The sequence below is a fragment of the Syngnathus acus genome, chromosome 24 (assembly GCF_901709675.1).
Source record: "Syngnathus acus chromosome 24, fSynAcu1.2, whole genome shotgun sequence".
NCBI classification, from domain to species: Eukaryota; Metazoa; Chordata; class Actinopteri; order Syngnathiformes; family Syngnathidae; genus Syngnathus; species Syngnathus acus.
Window position 1 is genome coordinate 5572800 of NC_051108.1, and position 23681 is coordinate 5596480.

The window sequence follows — 23681 nt, forward strand, 5'->3', positions numbered from 1 at the left end:
TGCAAAATGTTTTAATGTAACACCAACTTTGTTTGCAACAGGCAGCAGCTGTCAAATTAATTTATATAACTTAAAAAAGACTAAAAAGGGTATGATACACAGCAAAAATTTAAAAGCGGTGAAATAATCGCTATATAACTTCTAATTTGTTTTATTTGAATTAGTTTAACAAAAAAATCCATCCCATAACAAAACAAATACATTTTTAAAAAATTGAACAATAAAAATGTTAAAAATATATCCACTACTAATATTTTTCATCTACATATATTCAGCACTTAGTCTAGCGCACCAAAATATTGTTGTTTATGTTTTTTATTTTTTAAGCCGTTCAGGAGTATAAAATCTCATTGAATATCTACCACATGCAACCTGTTTTCAGTATTATTTAGTTTCATCATATTTATCTGTACAACAACAAACTGATGAATAAAAAGTTTTAAAATAAGAAACGAGTAAAAACTGTTCCAATGTAAAAAAAAAAAAAAAAGACAATATAAATTGCTAGTAATACCTCTATTTTGTGCAATAAAGACAATTTGTAATTTTAATATCGACACATGACATTGATGCACAATTTGTCTTCGCGGGCCACATAAAATGATGTGGCGGGCCGTATCTGGCCCCCGAACCTTATGTTTGACACCATAACACACAATACACATATAGGTTAATACAAACTATAATTTTGAATAGCACCAATGTAACATACTTCACTCTCAAGCAGCAGCAATAATATTTACAATCTGTTCTCCTCCTACTTTCTTCACATCCTCGATGTGCCCTTTGTTTTACCCACCCTATCCTCCCTTTTTTGAGCAGCAGTCATCGGGTAATAATCTCTCGACACATTTCTGCGACGATACTATGCGCACGATGCAGTGCAGTTGGCGCAGCGAGATCACGACGTACGTCCAATAAAATCCGCCAAAATGTAAGCGTACGTCTCCTCCTCGCTCGAGTCCATGTTTATCTACTCCTGACTCCCCCGATGCTGATGCAGTGGCGGTGCGCCATAGGTAAAAAAAGAGGAAGAGGAGCCGCATCTCAAAAGCCTTCCAGTCTACTACAGCAGACACTCGCCGTATAGGATGTGTTTTTATTCGCTGCCCTTCTCCATCCTTTCTCGGTTAAAGGCAACGCGGAAGACTGCAAAGGCTGCAAGATATTAAAGAAATATAGATTTATCTATAGAAGCCTGGACCTCCAAGATGAAATTTCCGAGTGAAAAACCAAGAAAACCAGGGAACAGCCCGTCACCAGGTTAGACTGTCAATTGTTTTTGTTGATGCATATAGGGAGTCCACTAAACTGATTAGTTTTGCTTGAACTTTATTTTAACTTCATTCTATGAAATGTCTATTTTCAAATTGCTGCAGTATGCAGCTCTTGCCTTAATACATGTGCATCCACGAATATTTTTCTAATATATGAATAAGAAAAAATACAGCAGTGTAGGTTCAGCCTGCATGGTGGAGTTTATGGTCAATAGCTGCGGCATATCACTTCCATTTAATTAAATTAATATTTATATAGTAAAAGCAGAAAATTGGTGAGAAAACAATTGCCAATCCAATGGCTTCAGTGTGGCGCAGTGGAGAGATTTCCACTGCTGTTTTGTATTTAGCATTACCTCATCCACTATGGGTACATCCTCCTCAAATCTTGCATGAATGTCACGTCCTATCACAGCATCTTCATGTTCATCCAGCTGTGGCAGGTTCTGATATTGTAGACATCTCTTTTTGAACCAGATGTCTTTTGGGAAAATGTGAAAATTGTAGCCAGGCACATTGCAACCGAATGATTACATAACTCGAAGTAATCGAACAATCGTGGTAGGTGTCACTCATATGCGACAGAGTGGTCACAATTCACCATATCATTCCCCTGAAAGGAAATGCATATACTTAATAGAAATATCAAATTACACTGCTGTCATTTTTGGAATAAATTTTGGAAATACACAATCACAATTCCACTGCATTTGTGACACAGTAAAGAGGCAAAGTGTGTTGTTGATAGGTGTGAGATTTGGTAACATGCTTCTTATACTACTGCATTTCTATGAGGAAACCAAAAGAGGTCAAATCAGTTAAATGCAGTATTCTGGAAAAAAATTGGGAGATCTAAGAATTCCATGAATTTATTTATTTATTATTTTTATATATAATAGAAATGTATATAATATAATATATATAAAATAATATATAGAATGTTTGTATTATATAGTTTATATATAATTTTATATATATTATTTTATATTTTTTATATTATAATTTTTTTGACAGATAGATACATTGTTAGTAGGCCTTATTTTTTTTTTTTGTATTCTGATTTAATCCTCAAGAGGTGGTAACAAGTCACTGTATTTTAATAAAAAGATGCAAATGTCAGAAGGCAACACTTAACCATGCTGGCACCACTTTTTTTTTTTCGGGAGTTATTCACCTGCGATGTGTAATGTGCTACAAACACAAGGCAGGGTAAGTTCAGGACACTACTCTGATATAAAAGGACAGTCATTTAGCTTCTTTTGTCAGTGATTCTCCTTTCAGTTAGCATTCAAGGCGACCATGGGTAAGTGTTCGGAAAGTCAATTGTTGACACTATTTGTCTTGCGAAATGATTTTAGGGAAAATGTTGAGTTGGAGTATTTTGTCGCATAATTATTCTCATACATTTTTCTTATATCTGACCGAGTGGTGAAGGTTTGCAATTGTGTGCGCACGTAGCGAAGGTTTTCAATTTGTTTTCAACTTTGGGAATATCTGCCGAATGTCTTTGCAACTATTTGAATTATTTTCAACATTGAACAAACCCTGGTAAAGAAAAAATTGCAACGTTTGCTTACTCTTATAAACCTTTGCCGCTCAGTGAGATACAGGCTTTAGATGAGAACTTACAGGTTGTATAACAAGACAGTTACTGCATATTAAAGCTCTTAAAGGATGCATTATATTGTTTTGTGGGAGCTCTAATAGAAAAACAGATAAAGAGTCGTTATAGTGGTCTTGATGCAAATGTCAGTTTTACCACAGTTAGTGAAACAGTTGGTGTCCTGCCAATTTATATACTATGCCAAATTGAAAATTCATCTGTTGCATATCAGAATGTCAATTTTTTTTCCCTTTTATGTTTCTTCAGCGGCAGTTCAGACCAATTTGGTCCCACCCAAAAAGATGCAGCCAGGTATGCTTCAATCCAGCCTGGTGCACGCCAGCGTGGCTACCATGCAAAACCCAATGGGCTGTTCTGTACCCCGACTCTCCATCTCCCGGCCCACGAGCATGGTAGCCAGCATGGAAGCAGTAGCTGAAGGTGCAGCTCCTTTTACCATGATGAAACTTAAGACGGTGCTGGCGGTTTTTGTGGTGGTGGTGGGCTACTTGGTGGCAGGAGGACTGGTGTTCCAAGCACTGGAGCAGCCATTTGAAAACAACCAGAAGATCACCATCACAGCAGAGAAGGCAGCATTCCTGCAAAAACATCCCTGTGTGTCCCCAGATGAGCTGGAGGCCATCATCAAAGTAAGACCAGACACCGATCGATACTCCAGTTTTACCTCAGCAGGAGAGGGAGGAAATTAAAGCAAGTGAAATCTTAGCTTCTAATCGATCAGACCCCATTATCGTCAACACTTCGTGCCGTCATTCTGTAATTCGATAAAACCACACTTTACCTTGAAAAGTACAAAATTAAATGGCTATTCAGGGATGAAACTACCTGAAAGCAACTTTAGTTAAATTAAAATGATCATGGATTGAATAAATAGATGAAAAGTGAATAAATAGTCCTTTAGTAAAGCGCTAACTTGAGAGAAAAAAAATCACTCTGTGTCATCATTTTATAATCCATTCATTCCTTATTCCAAGTATAGAACTGGAAAAGAAAAATTCAAGTCTGGTGTTTTGTTTTCTCGGAGGCAAAGTCTCGGAATAAAATTCGAATAACATTCTGTAATTTGATAAAACCACACTTTACCTTGGAAAGTAATAAAAAAATGGCTATTCGGGGATGAAACTACCTGAAAGCAATTTTAGTTTAAATTAAAATGATCATGGATTGAATGATTATTAATAAGTAGATGAAAAGTGAATAAATAGTCCTTTAGTAAAGCGCTCACTTGAGAAAAAAAACTTTTCACTATGTGTCATCATTTTATAATCCATTCATTCCTTATTCCAAGTATAGAACTGGAAAAAAAAAAATTCAACTCTGGTGTTTTGTTTTCTCTGAGCCAAAGTCTCAGAATAAACAGTACAAAATAGCTTTGTAGCGTCATGTGACCATAACAGCCGCCGGCACATTGCTTCAAATCTACTATTCATGTATTTATAAGCACCTTTTTTCAGATATGTAAAATTGCTTCCTCCTTTACAGTCATGGTTTATAATTCAAGATGATTTGTTGCATAAATTAACCTTTCTGTCTTGCTTGTTCTCTCTTTGGAAATGTCAAATCTGATCATTTCCACATTGCTTTTTTCTGTTCATGCAATCCTTAGAAAAGGTGAATCATTATATTGCACTTGAAAACAGGTTTATATCACTGCAGTAAATAATCTTACACCATATTACAACATTTCCCTTGAGGAAAAATATAAAAGCTATACTTAAGATATTATTGTCTTGAGACTTACCTCAAAGACAAGTTTTTATTGCATTTTTATGAGGTGCTGATGTATTGTGATCTCATAATCCTATTCCCGACTATCCATCAATTTTCTGTACCACTGAGTCTTAGGGAACTGGAGCATAGTTAGTCAACCACAACGTCAACCCACTATACGTTCTAAAATTGAATAAACTATTTATACTGACTCTCTCTTGACTTCTCTCCCCAGCACTCTGTTGATGCTGTGAATGCTGGGGTGAATCCTGTGGGTGATACCTCTTATAATTCTAGCCACTGGGATCTGGGTAGTGCCTTCTTCTTTGCTGGAACAGTTATCACAACTATAGGTACAATGAAATATTCTAAAGCATAGGTGTCAAACTCAAGGTCCGGGGGCCTTATACGGCCCACCACATCATTTTATGTGGCCCGCGATGACAAATTGTGCATCAAATTCGTGTGTCATGTGTCATTACTAGAATTGCAAATTGTCTTCACTTTTAATATCTTTTTTTTTTAATATTTGACCAGTTTTTACTCGTCCGATGTGAAAACGAGTTATTTGTCAGTTTGTTTTGTAGCTTTTACTGTATATAATATGAGGTGCTCACACATTTATTTGGGTTGACAGTCATAATGGCCCTCCGAAAGAAGCTATGACTACAATCCGGCCCGCGAAAAAAATGAGTTTTAATATCTAAAGCATAGGTGTCAAACTCAAGGCCCGGGGGCCAGATACGGCCCATCATCATTTTATGTGGCCCGTGAAGACAAATTTTGCATCGACTTTGTGTTATTACTAAAATTACAATTGTTTTCACTTTTAAAAAAATAGAGATATTGCTTCCAATATTTACTACCATTTTAAAAATATCTCAACAGTTTTTACTAGTCTCTGATTTGTATATTTGGATAAAAATTTATCATGACCTATCTTCCCTTTTCGTTAGGGTATGGTAACATCGCTCCAAGCACTGAGGGAGGAAAAATTTTCTGCATTCTATATGCAATATTTGGCATCCCACTCTTTGGATTCCTCTTAGCAGGGGTTGGTGACCAGCTCGGGACCATATTTGTCAAAAGTATTGCCAAAGTTGAGAAGATGTTCCGGGTAAGTTAAATGTAGTATACAATATATATAGTATATATATATATATATACTATATATATATATATATATATATATATATATATATATATATATTATATTATAGTATTGTTTTTTTTTACACACCCAAGTTTCAGATAAAGGTATATAAAATAAGACTAAGAAAAATAATTTAAAAACATTATTATTGTACCATTTTTTTATTGTGTGCGTGTGTTTGTGTGTGTGTGATTTCTCCTGGATAGAACAAACACAACCAAATCAGTCAAACTAAAATCAGAGTAGCATCTACCCCTCCTCTTCATCCTGGCTGGCCTGCATCCTGTTTGTGACCATCCCAGCTGTGATCTTCAATACATCGAAGGTTGGACAGCTTGGAGTCGACATATTTGTCGTCATCACTTTGACTACTGTTGGAATAGGAGACTATGTGGCAGGTGAAACATTTTCTGTTGTAACTAAAAACCTAAATTAATGACAACTGCTTATGTGTCTGAAATATTTTTGTTACATTGTTTCTTTCAGGCGGAAATCGGAGGATTGAGTACCGCAAGTGGTACAGACCAATTGTGTGGTTTGGGATCCTGGGTGGTTGGCCTATTTTGCTGCAGTGCCTCAAACATGATTGGCGACTGGTTGAGGGTACTATCCAAAAAGACCAAAGAAGAGGTATTCACTCAGATCTTTTACATCAGTGGTGTCAAACTCATTTTTGTCGCGAGCCGGATTGTAGTCATAGTTTATAACACATGAAGTCGATGCACAATTTGTCTTTGCGGGCCACATAAAATGATGTGGTGGGACGTACCTGGCCCCCGGGCCTTGAGTTGACACCTAGTTTTACATCATTCAGTGGTATTTTGAATGGTTTGGAATGAATTATTTTTGCAACACGGGAAGGTAAACGGGTGACCTTCAGTTGAATATGTCTGCTGGATCGTCTTTCGTAACATGTCAAATGCACTAATAAATAAATAATAATCAATAATTTGTGTCTTGTTTTGCCAAGGTTGGGGAAATCAAGGCTCACGCAGCAGAGTGGAAAGCAAATGTGCGAGCAGAGCTAAGAGAGACAAGGCGGCGTATGAGTGTTGAGGTCAGCGACAAACTACAACGAGCTGCCACGATCCGAAGTATGGAAAAACGACAACTTGGCTTGGATCAACGTGCGGTGTCCATGGATATGCTTTCTCCAGAACGCAGAGCCATCTTCAACAGTCTAGACACCAACAGCTACAAAACCTCCTCCCACGAGAGTATTGACACTAAATTGAACAATCTTCGACTAAAGGGCACTGACCAGTGCGACCCTCAGTCCAACCACCAAACCACATCTGAGGACAATATTTTTAATCGCCTGAGTTCTGTCACCAAGTTGGCAAAACGTAACAGGAATAAGAGACTTGAAGAAGAACCATCACAGAAGAAACTCGTCGTCCTCATAGCGAAAGCTTTATGGTTGGATGACGGCCGCCTTTCGATTGTAGCACAACCCGTTCTGAACGAAGAGAAGAGCAGGGATGACGAACACGAAAGAAACCGAAGACAAAGAGGTGTAATACAAGCTGTCTGGAATTTCCGTTGTTTGTAGAAGCTTACAAGTCACATAATGGGCTTATTGTTGAGCAAACCAAAGAGAACAAAAATGATGAAACACTTGAAATGAAAGAGCTAGATATTCAGAGGAGTCCATAAGAGTCTGTTTGGTGAAACAATATGTTTTAAAATGTCACCATTTGTGCCTTGGGTTTTCTCTTTTACCACTATGTGCTTAAGCAGGAATAATGCCTGCCTCTTTGTGCTACAGTATATGTATACTGTTCCGTCGACATGCAGTGATCACTGTGCCCTAACGATATGACTTATTAAATTGGCTTCACCAAGATCCAGTGTAATAATGCACAATATGCTCATAGGTTGTGCATTTTTAATATGTCAAGTGATACCAGATCACTTAAGTCAGCTCCCAACTACCGTGTCAAGGGATAGCAATTTTAATTGCGTTTCTAACTTCATCCAGTTCTACCAAGTCACGTTAACATTTAGGGGTGTAGTATATATAGACATAATGTATGTTTATAAATGGATGGTTAATTACATTTTGCGTCCTCGCACTTACGGTATTTGCAAAGATTGCGTTGAAACATTCTCTAATTATAAAATGAACTTGTCAGTTCATAGTTTAAATTTTAGGAACTACAGTGATCCCTCGCTACTTCGCGTTTCGTTTATCGCGGCTTCACTACAACGCGGATTTTTTTTCCCAAATTAAAAAAACATTTAAAAGTCAAAATAAAACTTCTAAAGTGAGGAAATATGTGTCTAACCTTTAGGACAATGTAGATTGCTCACAATGTTCGTTTACATTCCTTTAGAAGTCCGTTTTCACGTGTTAGCACGGTCGCGAATTAGCATCTTTCCGCTAACTCGTTAGCCTGCCCAGTACTTCTTGTTGGTGACCGTACTTTGCGGATTTCACTTTTTGGAACCAATTATCCGCGATAAACGAGGGATTACTGTATGTTTATGATTCCAAAAATGAAAAATTTATAGTTATTTTCTTTCCCCAATTCGATAAAGTTGCTTTGAGATGTTACCCTTCTGGCAGTTGCCATTTTCTCATTATTTTCACCCATCCAGGTGCTATCGCCGTTCAATCTTAAATACAAGAGAAAATTGTCTTTTTCTCTAATGAATTAAACAAAAACATGACTGCGGTCCAGAATGTATAAACACAAACAATTCTACAGGTGCCAGACTAAGTTTGGAAACGAAGCATGTACAAATGAAGTCTTCAATGTGCAACAGGAAACAGGAACACTTTGTTTTCAGTGCCTGACTCCTTCATAACTGAGCATTTGTACTGATCCAGTGTCAACTTTACCAGACCATGTACCAGAGGAACTGTTAGTTAGTTGTTGGGTGCTAAAGGGCAGTTTTACAGATTTCCAACCCCCTTCCTACCTGTGCGTCTACCGTAATCACCTGCTCCCTCTTGTTAACCGTTGTGTATTTAAACCCTGCCCGCGTGTTTCTCCTTCTCGGTTCACCATGTTCATGTTATTGTACTACTCTGTTCACGTTGCCACCTGACTGTGTAAGTCTGAATATTCTTCTCACCTGATTGTTATCTGTTGGCATGGCTCGCTACCTGTCGGCTGTTACCTGTTTCTGTTATTGGTCCAAGTGGACGTCCGTCGCCGACCGAGCCTTATTCGAGCGGACATCTGCTCTGACCCAGTTATTCCTGCTCCCCACTACCCCTTTCCCCGTCAATAAACATTGGTCCAAGCAGTATTTGGTCGCTCTGCTCCGATCTGTGACACACAGACTATTAAATATGGTTTATATTTCGTTTATTAGAGATGCATGCTAACCATCACACATTTATCCAGGCCAGAGAGACTGTATATAGTGTGTGTACAGTAATCCCTCGTTTATCGCGGATAATTGGTTCCAAAAACCACCCGCGATAAGTGAAATCCACGAAGTACGGTCACCAACAAGAAGTACTGGGCAGGCTAATGAGTTAGCGGAAAGATGCTAATTCGCGATCGTGCTAACACGCGAAAACGGAATTCTAAAGGAATGTAAACGAACATTTGGAGCAATACTACAATTGTCCTAAAGGTTAGACAATGTTTCCTCAATTTAAAAGTTTTGTTTAGACTTTTAAATGTTTTTTTTTAATTTGGAAAAAAATCCGCGATGTAGTGAAGCCGCGAGAAACGAAACGCGAAGTGGCGAGGGATCACTGTATATTATTGCCCGATATTGACACATCTATAGTTGTACTTGTTGGACTCGTGTTTAATAAAACAACACGGATATTGGATACACAGTACAATTAGCACAAAATGGGAATTGGACACACAAACCTGCAATGTCATTTTTCAACACATTTAATACAAACAAAATTGTGTTGCCCAAACAGTGCCATTTATACAAGATAGGAAACATAATGCATTGTTAGTTAGCAAGGTTAGTATACCGTGTGAAATTGGACGCTATGTTCCAAATGTATACTTTGAGTGTTTCAGTTTGATTAATGGCATTAGTGTGGTTGTAACAAAAGCTTAAGTTGTTATATTTTTCCTCATTCTTGTTATTAATATGGCAGTTGGAAATTTTTTACTGTTGATTCACAGCCGGACAGGATCCTATGCTGACCGCTCCACTGACGAGAGATGCGTCACTGAAGCTTACACCACTGTTGTTGATCATCAGGTTCCTCATACAACCTACATAAGGCTCCTTGCTTACATGGCTGCCTGCAAGGGAGAGATCTGAAAGGTAGAGAAATCTTTAAAAACTTGAAAAGATAAAAAAGTACTAACATTGGGAGATAACTAACCTGGGGCTCCACCAATAAAAATCTTCCCGGTGATTGGAGAATGAAGATGAAGAGACCCATCCACACTGTGGACCTCTTGGTCTACTTGCAACTTCAGTTTGTTCATATCTTTCATCACTATGATAAAGTTGGACAGGTAGTCATAAAAGAGGACAGGGTCAATATGAAAAAATGTGGAATTAAAAATAAAATGAGATAAAATCTTATGCTTCCTTTCAGGCATACATTTCCTTTACAAAATATGTTCAGCTTATGAAGAAATTCTTAAATAAATTTTGACCACAACATAATACTCACCTGCAATTCTATGCCAGTGGCCAGCACACAGAGACTGTCTTGGAGAAACTGTTGCCAATAATTCCTCCGTCCCATCAATCAAAACAGCTACGACCTGAAAAATATATTCTGTTCATTTCAACAATTCTAAGATTTCGAACAATGATATTTTAAATTTATTTTGAAATGTATTGTAGCATAATCAATTTGTGGCGTATACTTACTGCTCCTTGATTAATGTATATTGAAAAATAACCCTCTGCTATGGGCACATGGAGAAGTACACCTGATGTCACACGGGGTCGCACCTCCATTTCTAGCTGAAATCTAGGTCCCAAGTCAAGTATGTCTAGAAGATAGAAGTAGGCAGGAGAAAGAAATTCTGTGAGGTTGACTTGACATAAAGATGTGTCAGGTGTCAAACTTAAGGCTCAAGGGCCTGATCTGGCACACCATACTGTTTTATGTCAAGGGTTTAAATACTGGAGAGCAAAACGTTACCCAAAAGTATGAAGCCTCCTTGCTCTGCAAAGAATGTTCCTGCCTCAGTAGGTCCCTCAAAACATGGCGTGACCCCAAATGTTTCATCCGCTGATGACAACCGGTGTCCATTGAGCTGAATATTTCTCAAACAGCCAGAAAAGCTGTTTACTGAGTTACTCTAAAGAGAAAAAAAAAATATATATAAAAAATATATCTATTTATCTAGCATTTAGATATATATTGAATATAAGAAATAATTATTTCTTTCAGGTCCTTTTCAATAAATACCTTGATCACCATATTTTTCCATATTGGAGTAATTGCAGTTAAAAAATAAATAAAAATCCACACCTGAATATTTTTTTGTGCTCGCTTTGGAGGTACGCCTCCAAAATAGAGAGGACTGCTGACATGCCAGGGCACAACTTTGCCCATAACTCTGTCCTCCATCACTGTGAGCCCATCGATGATCAATTTTCCCATATTTCCATTACGTATGAAAATCACCTTCAGAAAGGAAGCAGAAGTTATTGTTACTGTACAATTTTATATATTATATATTATATTATATTTTATATGATATGATATTATATTATTTTTATTTACAATGATCATTGCAAAACTGAAAAAAAAAATATTACACAAAATAGCTCTGCTCTGGAATAACACGATGAACTTACATTATGCCATGCTCCATCATTGCAATTTCCGTTGCTCCAGATTTCCACTCGCTGATTACCTACATTGAAGGCGTATACAAGTCTACCATTGGCCAGAAAGAGAGTCATAAAATTTTTCTCTTGGATGTCAGATATATAAAAAATGAGGCCAAATGATGTGTTGGTCTTTAGGGATAAGGAAAAGTTGGACCTGGGAGGAAAACAGTGACATATTATATTTTTAGAGAAAGCTTTTAAGATACTTAAGAATCCTCGGAAGACTTACTTATGAGAAAAGGATTTGGGGAGCTCTTTGTAGTGCTGCCTACTGTTTGCAAAGCTCCCATATTGGTAGGCATGTTGTGTTGCTTGGTGACTTGCAAGATGGCAGGGAGCAATGCTCACTTCACTGTCACTTCTTAATTTGTGGATGGATTCATCCCTGTTAACCTGTGGCAAATTATATATTGGATTTTTGGGCTAAATTAGAAATTAATTTAAATATATCAAAATTCTTTTAATTCTTTTTTTTTTTTTACCTTACGAGACTGCCTACGTTTGGCTATATAATCGTCATCCCTGTTTCTCGGTGAAAAATCAGCAGGTGGCTTTTGCACTGGACAGTCTTGCAGGAAAGTTTGGACATTCTCGGTGTAGCGCTGGAAGTCTTCCGGCTCAATATCTCGGTCTTGCCTACATAAAGACACAGAAAAATCAATATTTCAATCTGTTTTTGTTACTAATTGAAAGAATCAATTTTAGCATTTCAGGCAATTCATATTTTTGCAGTCTTCAACCGATTTGCATGTAGGTCATGCATCTTATGTTAAGAAGTGATCTACCTGTTTATGTAGGCATAAGTAATGCAGCCTGTAAAGTTCTTTAAGATACCACTTGGTGATCCCCCAAAGTAGAAGTTCTTTACTGTCGAATCAGAAGTGAGTCTTGTGGCTGATTGTGGCCGTTTCTTCTCCTGCTTGTCTTTATCGTCCACCAATAATAAATACCTCGGGTGAAAAGAAAACACTGTTATTGAGTCTCAATCAGTATTTAGCTGTAAACCCATAAATAAAAAACAAAATAAAAATAGTATTATTTGACCACACCCATCAAAAAGTATAGCGATTCTTTGCATAAAAAAAAAGTTTCGTTAAAGTAAAATCAAATGCTTACTTGTGATTATTCACCGAGGCCAATAAAAAGTGTGTATTTCCATCATTGTAGTGTTTCTTATGTGATTTTACTCTTGTTCCACGAGTGTTCATCACCACTGCTCCGTTCTCAAGGGAAATGCTGAATTCGTCCGGCTAAAGCGGTAAAAATGCAAAAAAAATCCAAAATCAAATTATGGCTAATAATAGCACCAGCAACTAAAATAAGAAATGTTGATGAAATCAATTTAATTTTAAATAGTGTGTTAATACCCCTTCATTGTGATAGAATAATAATCCACTGGCTTGAACGGTTCTAAAGTTGAGGCCTCCTTCAAAATTGTCGAATGGTGTCATCTTTGCTGAAGATCCCAAATAGCTCTCGCCCATGAAATAGGCTTTATGAGATGCCTGGAAAAAAAAAAAATTAACATGTCACATAGTCTATTACAGAAAAAATGACTAAACATAGCACTTACAAAGGATTCCTCGGGGCAGCCACTACTGATGCCAATGGTGCCAGGCTCCTCTAAGAGGTTAAAGTCTTTTTTCTGGAATAGGAAGCCTTTGACACAGCCTTTGAGGCCAACCACAGCAGATAGCTCGGACCTGTCAAGAAAGACATATCACTGTATTTTTGTGACATCTACCTCAATCTTGCAAAAGTTTTTTGTTTTTATTAAACCCATTTTTTGTTTCACACATTTTAACTGTCCAGCAAATGCATGAAAATGTTACAAATTGGCATTAAAAATGTTTGAATCTAGCTTGTTTTCTAATTACCGTATTTTCCGCACTATAAGGCGCACCTAAAAACCTCCAATTTTCTCAAAAGCCGACAGTGCGCCTTATAATCCGGTGCGCCTTATATATGGACCAATATGGATTCGTGGATGAGGACTAACTTATTAAAGTAAGCTTTACATGTTTATTTTGTGTGTTGTGTGACATTATTTAGTTATTGATATACTGTTATTGTTTTCTCTATTTCGAGTGTTACTATATTGTGATTGCATTAACGTTTGTGCAAGGCTGAGTTATTTATTCTATGCGCTTTATAATCCGGTACGCCTTATATATGGACAAAGTTTTAAAATGGGCCATTCATTGAAGGTGCGCCTTATAATCCGGCGCGCCTTATAGTGCGGAAAATACGGTAATGAGGTTTACGTACTGAAATTCACATTCTCGGTCTCGCATTAGACTGCATAAGAAAGCATGTTTATGGCTGCAGGATTTTTTTACTCACCTAGATAGGAGAATGTTTGAGGGTGCTCCACCTATGTAGATGTCTGAGAATGGCAAAGTAGTTTTTGGATTCTCCAAAGATTTAACATGACTCTTGTCCACCAGAAGGATAATTTTCTTTGACTGATGATAGATCACTGAGATCTGTACCATGAGTCAAAAAACAGGGGAACATATTAGTCTGAAATTAAAATTAGCCTAATTATCTTGTGCATATTATTAGACCAATTAAAAAAAGAAAAACGTACCTCGTGTATCTTGCATCATTTATTTTTAGCTTTGGTATATTATCCTCCAAAAGGTTTTGGCCCATCATTGAATCCAAAATCATACATTAGACGTAAAAATCCATTTTTTATTCTAAAAGGAAATATTTATCCTGGGAAAATAAAAGCAACAGTAAACAGTTTTTTCAATGTCAGGGTGTCCCCTGAGTATTCTTCCAAATGTTTTTAACTTACCGCATTGACCCATGATGGAAAGCACGCCATTGTTTGCGACAGTTCGCAACTTGAAATATCAAATCTTGTGACGTAACCAAACTTCCCCCTCCGTTCTATGTTATGATCAGTGCATAGCCCCTTTCCGTCAATAAATAGCTTGCAATAGCGGCTCTGTGAAAAGCCAGTTTGTACTGCAATAACAAGAAAAAACTCAGTTTGTTATGGGATACAAAACTCCAACATTCACTAAGAATGCACTAAACTGAAAAAAATACCTGGAACATGGTGGTGATGCAACCACGTCCATTTTGTGAGTGCTTTTGAAATTATTATAAACTGATCACATCCTTGTTCAGCGAGCCAACTCGATGCAGCCCACAAAGGGAGCCAGAGTCAAGTGGTGGGGAGCTGAAGTGAAATAATTTCAAATAAGGAATTATTCAATATCATGTTGATTTGTTTCTAGTTACAAGGAAATACCGTTGCATTCGGTGGGACACCCCCAATAAAGAACACCATGTGTCTGTTGGGTCAACGTCACAAAAAGTGAGTCCGTTCCCGGAGCTTCTGCCTTTCTGAATGAACTCTGTTTCATCTGTGGATCTCTGACTGGGGATTACTAGGTAGATTTTCCCATGTCGACCCAGCCTGCCAAGAAAGAAAAGAAAACATGAAATCATATTACCGCTGTGTTCTTTGAATTCAATTTTGCTTGACAGTACCTCTCTACTTTGATGTAGTTGAATACAGCAGGCCATTGGCTGACAGGTTTTGAGCTCAGGGGATCTCAATGTATTCAACCACCAGTTTATACATGTACACAAGGTTGTCATTCTTGATGGCAAGTCCCATGTAGTCTTTCTTACCCTAACAGCAAGATAAAAATATATTGTAATATTACAAAAACTGCATACCAAGCATTTCTTTCGTTTGTGCAGCCACTATTGAATTACATAGTATAGTTCCGTGCTACATTTTGTCTCCCAGATATAAAATGAAACGGTCCTCTATTGGGTCTGTGTCTGGGTCAACTCTCATATATAAGCTGATGGACGTCACTGCCCTCAGATCTTCCAAACTGGTATCAGCATGAATCTCCACTGATGACTGACCATTGAACTTCATAGACACTTGAACCTAGAATGGAAAATCAAATTTGACCTTCTGTTTTAGTTTCGATTTACATAATCGGAGTCAAGGGCTCCTTTGTTCGGAATCACTTGTGTTATATTTTGGTGTCATACTTTCTTTACGAACCTTCTTTGCCACACTTCTGGCTTGGGCGATGAGTTCTCTGATTCTCATGACATTAGCAGTTATGTTATTGATAGGCTTCTTCTGCTCAACCACCTTAAGCTTATCCAAAAGTTCAGGAACAAGAAAATGGAGGTGATCCACTGTAAAGTACAGAACACTGAGCATGGCAAGAAGTGACTAGTTCAAATAGTTTAACAGTCTATAAGATAACATACCTGATTCCTTTGCAGAATCAATGGCTTGCTCATAGGCAACTGTAGAGTATTTATTTTCGTTCAGATTCTTAGCCCATTCCTCAACTTTGTTACTGATGGGCGTAATTGTCTCGAGCACTCCTGCTGATCGGTTGAGAGTTCCCTGAGCCACCTTGAGTGCATACTCCAGTCGCTCGTTAGTTCTGGCTAGAAAAGTTTGCAGAAGTTGTGGTAGATTAATTTATCTGTCCATATTGATAGAATTATGGTTGACATAGAGAAAACCCAAGACCTAACAAGTGAAGTACAGTCTCACAGCAATATCAAATGAAGCCCATTTTACTGGACTTTCTTCTACCTGTTTGAATTTCAGAAATATCCTGCACAATTTCTTCAAGTTTTTTGGTGTTTTTATCCAAGGTCTCTCTTGCCTCCTCAATGTATTTCAGCTTATCGACCACCTCGGCTTCTATCTCTGGAATAAGAATGATGTGAATGTGGAAAAAAATCGTACACAACAATGTCGGGGTATAACGTTTGAATGATGCCTACCTATTTGTTCGGAATGCAATGAAACAGACTCCTTGAAAACATTGTCGCATTTTACCACTAGATCATCAAGCTGCATGTTGATCCCAGTGACGGACTGAAAGATGGAGCAAAAAAAATAAAGGTGATGAGCATGCAGCATATATTTGCTTTAGATTCTGTCAACTTACGTCATTTGCTGTTTGGGATATATTCAAGGTCGTAAGTGATGTGATATTGGCGTCGTTGATGTATTTAGCTATATTGATGTAGACATTGGCAGCAGTTATGGCTTTCTGCACAAATCCGTTGGTATCACTATCTTGCAGGTCCCTGGAACAAATAGGTTAGCATATGTTATTAGCGTCATCTTCACGGGCCACACAAAATCACATTGCGGGCCGTATCTGGCCCCCGGGCTTTGGGTTTGACACCCATGCGCTACTGAGACAATTTTCTTACTCTTCCAGTTCGGTGGCCTGTCGTTCAAGCTCTTCAGCATGCTCATCTGCCCTTCCAACCAATTCTGTGTCAGCAGATGAGAGGTCTCCCATCTTTTCCATCAGCTTTTGGCTGGCACCATCAATTGCAGCATGGTACTGTGTTACATTCTGTTTGGGAAAAGAAAGAAACAAAGAAACCTACTCAAGCACTTATTAGTATGCAGCAAGTTTTATGTAAAAACAAAAAAAAAGGCAATCCTACCTGGACCAACATATCCATCTCATCCACATTCTTTTGTGATTTAGATATTATCTCTCTGGCATTTTCCGTACTGTTCTGAATAGCTGTGAACTCTGTTGCCATCTTCAGCAGCGTTTCCTGAAGACAAAAAAAAACATGGCAACATTTAAACGGCAACAATAGAAGTAGAAATTGGTTGTTATAAGAAATGGAAAAGTCAAAACTCGTCTGCTACATTACGGTGCGTTATAAAAGAAATCTCCATCGTGTGATGGCTCAACTAAAGAATCTGTCACAATCTGCTTGAACTCCGACTCACCTAGACAAGTCCATCAATATTTCGATTTTTAAAACGTAAAGACAATTTGTCATTTTAGTAATGACACAAAGTCAATGCAAAATTTTATCTTTGCGGGCCACATAAAATGATGTGATGGGCCATAGCTGGCCCCCGGGCCTTAGGTTTGACACCTATGACAAAGGTACATGCTATCCTTTTATCTATTTTCTTCTTTTTATCTATTTTATCTTATAAGCTTTGAGCTTAAGGAGGTATGCTTGCAAAGGGTAGGGACTACTACAAATGTACATATGCTTACTATATGAAATTAAATAGCGTGCAGGAAAAAAACCTGGAAGAGATCCAAGAAAAGCAGCATTCACTTGACCCTGAAGGTCATGGGAAATTACCTCATTCCTCTGGAATTCGAGGACATTGCCGTTGTTCATATCCCGCGCCTTCTCAATTGTACCAGTTGCATTCTGGAGGAAGGACTGCGCGTCGGACAGGTTGGCCGTAAAGCGAGACAAATTCGACTTGAGCGGGGTGAGATGACCTTGCGTAATCAGTGACTTCTTCTCCAACTGACGAATACGCCTTAATACTAAATACAGCCAAGAGGAGAATTGTATTACCATCAATAGATTATATTTCATTGTGCTGCATAATCATTTACAAAATATGCTTGTTTTTATTTTTAGTTTTGTTTCTTAACTCAAATAAATATACTTACAATCATGAGCTTCAGTTGACTCTTCAATGGTTAAAGGCCCTTGTGTAGACAAATCAAGATTCCTCATTCTGCTCACAACACTTATCGCTTCATCTGTGTTTCTCCTGACCAACTCGGGGTCCGCTTCCTGGTAAACACTGTACAGCTCCCATTCATGAATCATTTCTGCAGACAAAAACAAAAATATCACAATGTTATTGTGTGCTGGGGTCAGATTAAATCTAAGGCTTGATTTTTAAAAAACAATTAACAATTAAAAGCAATATGTGGATTTTGCATACAGATTATTAGACATTTTAAAAGTTAAATATAAACACAAATAAAACTATTAGATTATAAAACTGTCAATATAGCAATGTTACCTTCAATGCGCATATTAAGGTCAGTGAGATTTTTGCTGAACTGTTTAGCTAGCATTAGAGTTTGCTGTGTTTCCTCATCAAGTTGGCTCCCCAGACTCTTCACTGTGCTTTCCTATCAATTTAAACACAAAGCAAAAAAGACACAATAAATTTAGGCATTGTGCACTAAGTTAACCTTTCAACCTTATCAATTGTGATTCAAGGGAAATTACTGACCGATTTACTAAGTTTTTTTATGTCCGATACGACCTCCCGTGTTGACTCTTCCACTTCCCCAGTCTCTGTTTTTATTTCAGACAGTTTGTTTCTCCAGGTATGAAACTGATTCTGAAACACACAAGGACATACATATTGTCAACAATTCAAAATGTTTATTTTTGTTTTTTGGGGATACAATAATCCCTCGTTTATCACGGATAATTGGTTCCAAAAACCACCCGCGATAAGTGAAATCCGCGAAGTACAGTCACCAACAAGAAGTACTGGGCAGGCTAACGAGTTAGCAGAAGTATGCTAATTCGCGATCGTGCTAACACGCGAAAACGGACTTCTAAAGGAATGTAAACGAACATTTGGAGCAATACAACATTGTCCTAAAGGTTAGACACATGTTTCCTCAATTTAGAAATTTTATTTTGACTTTTAAATGTTTTTTTAATTTGGAAAAAAAATCCACGATGTAGCGAAGCCGCGATAAACGAAACGCGAAGTAGCGAGGGATCACTGTAATCTGTTTATTTACCTGCAGGTGTTGAGCTGTGTAGTTATAATATTTGACTCTGTCATTAACCGCAGCCCCAGTAGAAACGTTCAACACCCCAACCCTCAAATGGTCTAGTGTTTTGTTGGACAGCCGCAAGTCTCCAATAACATGCCAGATACATTCATCGCAACCTGCAAAGAATTTAGATATGGTTGATCAAGGTTGAACATTTTTAAGGTGCTGATTTGTAGTTAACTCATCTTACTGATATTGCATAGGTTAACTGTTGCGGGCTCTGGTAGGCACTCTCCTGTGTGCATATCACAGTGACTGCTCTCACAGTCACACTCTGTAAAACAATATAAAAATGCATTACATATTATATACATCATTATGGCTTTTGGCTCAAAGACCGAAAAATGTTCTACAGCTGTTAGAGATGGAAGGGCGGGGGAAGGAACCCATAAAACTGACTGAGAAGTGAGTTGTTACCATACGTTACCATTGGAGAGTAGCCACGGATCATTTTTCAGTTCAATGGGCTTGAGAACAATTGCATGATGATTCAACAACTTACTCTTGCAGCCAGAGGGGCTATAATCCCAAAAGCCTGGAAGACACCTCTCACAGTAACGTCCTCCAGCGCCCGGGCGGCACAGACAGCTGTGAGTGAGGGAATGGCAGGTGGGACGGAGAGAAGCTGGCCTGCATTCACATCTCTGACAGCCTTGGCAGCTGGAGAAACCCGAGTAACCCTCCTGAAAAAGTATTAGTAAGTACAAGGACCTAGTAACTCATAGGTGTCAAACCTAAGGCCCGGGGGCTAGATATGGCCTGTCAATTCATTTTATGTGTGTCGACTTTATGTGTCAATACTAAAATTACAAATTGTCTTACTGCAACGATGTTGCTCCTATTGTTTTGTTTTTTTATCATCCAATTAACTCCAGAAATGAAATGATTTACCCTGATTGATTCATTCCCAGCTGCTTCAGGTTTGTCTTACCTCACAGCGGTCACAAAGTCTCCCAGTGACCCCTGGTTTACAGTGACACACTCCTGTCCTGTCATCACATGAGGATGTACCACATTTGTTGCACTCACACTCTGGGAGAGACATGGGACACACAGTATTGTGTTAGAGGTTGTGTAACAAGCATTGTGAAAAGTTTATTTTTGGAACTGCAAAGCCTTAAAGAGAACCTTCACCTAATTAAAACCTGTTTGTGACATATTTATGTTGCTGAAATGAACTGTTTCATTCCAGTTGCCAAATGGGTCTACCTTCACTCACGTTTATTATTGGAACATCACACATTTAAATCAAAACATTTATTATGACCAAACCTCTGCAGTCCTTGGCACCGATGGCATCGCCGTAGAAACCTTGAGCACACCTCTCGCAATTCGGCCCAGCGGTGTTACTCCAGCAGTGCTGGCAATGGCCGGTTACATTGTGGCACCAATTAAAAATCAGGTTTGGGTCAGAGTTGCCATTACAGTCACATCGCTTGCAGGAACCACCAATTTTCATTGGCATGCCATAGTAACCCGGTGCACATCTGGATAAAGAAAAATGAAGTTATTACAAGAAAGCAAAAATCTCTTCTATGCATAATTTCTGCAAAATGCAAAATAATCCTCACCTCTCACAGATATGTCCAGCATAACCCTCTTTGCACTTGCATCTTTGAATGTTACCTTGCCTGTCACAATGGACTGCAAAACTGGCCAAAAAACCCCAGAATTGTTTCAAATATTACGCTTAGCAATGTTCAATATTTATATTGAGCAAAAATTACAGACAGGCATACTTATTTGAGGGAACAGAGAGAGGGCAGGCGCAGAGTTTGCAGATATGGCGTCCAACCTGGCTAGGTGCTAGCATATAACCATCTTCGCACATTTCACAGAAATCACCCACGCTGTGATCGCTGCAATTCTGAAATACAATAAAATGCATGTCTCCTTTAAAGTATTCCAATGTGCCTTCATTTACTCAAATAAATTAACTTTGTGTCTTTGAAACAAATATGTTAACTTACATGGCAAATTCCCGTGATGTCCTCACAGTGATCCGCATGGCCTTTGCAGTTACAAGGCAAGCATTTGTTTTGTTCACTAAGGAAAAATCCCTTAGCACACACCTAAAGAGTGGACAAGATTAGCAATTAAAAAATATAGTGGATGAACAATGATTGTTTTGTAATGGGATCAGAGAGATAATTGCCCTCACACACTGGCAGAGCTAGGCTAAATCTCGATTTAGCTTTTTGATTTCTTTTTTTTCATTTAAATTAGACTTTGGGCTCCAAAATTTGGGAATCGCGTTAATCCCAAAAGCACCTTGTATAGAATTTTTTTTTTTAAAGGTGTAAGCAGCCGAAGGGGTCATTTGTTACGTTAATTTAGGTCAGGCATGTTGTTGGGCAGCCGAAGGGGTCCATTTGAAAACAGCATATCGTTTTTATGATGAGGAATCTCAACTCCAATTTCAGATATTCCATTGTCCACCCAAACAAGAAACCTTTTGAATGATTCTTCTAAAAAAAATAAAATAACCTAGTGATAAATCACATTGGCAAAACAGTATATGTTGTTTACCATTTCTAAAGTCACCTAAAGTGTTTGGAACCGGTTAAGGCCTTGGCTCTTTGACCAGAGAATGACGTGTTAAACAGCTGCAGTGCTTACGCTGTAGAGAATGCATGGGAAGGGGGTTGAAGTGCTTATAGGAAATGCAACAGATGGTCAGGAAGTGTAGCTCTGCTCTAACGTGACCTAAATTCTAAGTTTGAGTTTTACGCTCTGCTTTAGCGTTGTGTACATCTTTCTATAAGTTGTAGGAATTGGTCATTTGTTACACAAACATCTTTCTCTGACTGTTCTGATGCCAGCATTGTTTTCGGACTTGACATAACTGAGTTCTTTGTGTATGTTGTTGAACTTCCTACTGCTTTTTGTCATTTGATGTTCTTCTTCAGAAGTTTGTTTATTCCGGGCGAGTTCCGCCATATTGTTTTTCTTAATTATCTGTGTTTGTTCAATACTGCTGCTCATGTATACATTTCATGGACTTTTTAGTATACTGTATATAAAGGTAATAATGTTAGATATAAAGATCACATATTTTTATTGTTTGGAAATATTAGACATCATTCTCTTGGTGTGACGTGATGTGAATTTGGTGAGCACAGTCAGTATTCATTTCACATCGGTGTGTCCCTCCCACCATGTTCACTCTGCTGGATAACAAAGATGACATTCAGCAAGTCGCCGTCTTTTAGAGAAAGTCACAGTCTTTCAATTGTTCGAACTTCTTTTATAGCCTGTGTCGCTGTGATTCGGCTTCGGTATGCCATGAAGCTGAAAATAGTGTTAAACACAAAAACAAGTCAAGTTTCTGATTTTTTTGTTTTTATTCTGTTTATCAAATGATAACAGTTTGATTATTAAATGTCATTTTGCATTAATAACCTCCTTCCTGTGATCTGTGGAGGGACACAAATACAAACTTATTCATGGTAACTCCCCTGGAATGTCCTTCAAATGGAAAAAAAAAAAAGTCAGGTCATGAGAATGTCACCCTAACTGCTCACAGTCAGTCCGTGGGAGTTGAGCCATGCAGTCTGAAGACTCGGAGACATATGAAAAGTGAATAAATCAGGCATGCTGTAAGGAATTGTTTTTCCATATTTGGGAAACAAAGTCACTCTAAAATTCCTGTTTAACTAATGCCCAATATAAAATATGGGTATTGGCATGAAAACAAAACAGTGTAACATTTCATGACAACCTACCGAAAAGAAAAAAGTAAAACTGTATTAGTCAGGGTGGGGCAAATCAGACATGGCAGTGGTGAAAGCACTAGAAGATATTGAGGCTTTCAAAGTTTAATCATGCAGGAATCTCCAAAGCAAAACTACACAATCGGAAAATAGCACCAAAATGTACATTTATCAATATCCATCCTGCATGAACTGTCTACACGATGAATACTGTGTCAAAATCAATGCTGACAAACACATGAAGTCAAATGTCTTACTTTCAATGATGTCTGTTGCTTTGTTCCAAATCTGACAGCAGACGATAAAGAGGCAATCCCGGTGAGAATGCCTAAAAGGCAGAGGTAGCAAATAGATTTAGGAGCCATAGCCTATTCTGTTTTGGCTTAGTTGGACTCCCTTCAATCTGTGTCTGTCCGTTAGACAGACAGTGGGAGAGTTTCTGCGTAGCTCCGTTTTTCCACTGCTCCAATGTCTTGATTTGTCACTCTGCCTAGTTCTGGTCCCGGCTGAGTAGAATAAACAAAGTTGTGTGAACTGCCTCCCTTTCTCTCTCTCTCTTGTTGCCAGCGCTGAATCTTCTCACTTGGTAAAACTGCCCTCCCCCCACTGCCTGAGTCAGTGTGTCTAAATCACATGCAGATGGAAAGGCAGGAAAAAGGACCGAGGCAGGGGAGAGCAAGGGAAGACACTTGGGAAGTTTCCTATGTTGACTATACGTACTGTACAGGAACCCGAATGGTAGCACCAGATAGATAGATAGATAGATAGATAGATAGATAGATAGATAGATAGATAGATAGATAGATAGATAGA

General features: G+C 38.2%; 2 protein-coding genes across 2 annotated transcripts; one reads left to right on the forward strand and one right to left on the reverse strand.

Annotated features, from left to right (window-relative positions):
* Positions 1-820: 820 nt before the first annotated feature.
* kcnk10a (potassium channel, subfamily K, member 10a) lies at positions 821-7610 on the forward strand. The gene is given in 11 exon segments (XM_037245100.1): positions 821-1263; positions 3148-3530; positions 4847-4964; positions 5568-5728; positions 5971-6018; positions 6020-6040; positions 6042-6162; positions 6251-6321; positions 6323-6394; positions 6735-7130; positions 7133-7610. Coding segments are annotated over 11 exon segments (1731 nt in total). The 5' UTR covers positions 821-1211; the 3' UTR covers positions 7421-7610.
* A 2003-nt stretch (positions 7611-9613) lies between these two features.
* Positions 9614-23459, reverse strand: lama4 (laminin, alpha 4). Its single transcript, XM_037244654.1, is given in 44 exon segments — positions 9614-10011; positions 10080-10196; positions 10377-10470; positions 10580-10704; positions 10857-11016; positions 11190-11345; positions 11519-11708; positions 11784-11947; positions 12037-12190; positions 12340-12504; positions 12671-12804; positions 12922-13059; positions 13128-13257; positions 13898-14040; positions 14141-14197; positions 14199-14275; positions 14358-14406; positions 14409-14530; positions 14598-14747; positions 14810-14855; positions 14858-14987; positions 15062-15122; positions 15125-15208; positions 15314-15476; positions 15597-15736; positions 15812-15997; positions 16149-16265; positions 16343-16436; positions 16510-16651; positions 16781-16929; positions 17024-17140; positions 17693-17886; positions 18016-18180; positions 18378-18489; positions 18594-18704; positions 19120-19271; positions 19346-19429; positions 19658-19838; positions 20087-20187; positions 20428-20642; positions 20727-20807; positions 20895-21022; positions 21126-21227; positions 23126-23459. Coding segments are annotated over 44 exon segments (5643 nt in total). The 5' UTR covers positions 23234-23459; the 3' UTR covers positions 9614-9856.
* Between the last annotated feature and the right edge of the window lie 222 nt (positions 23460-23681).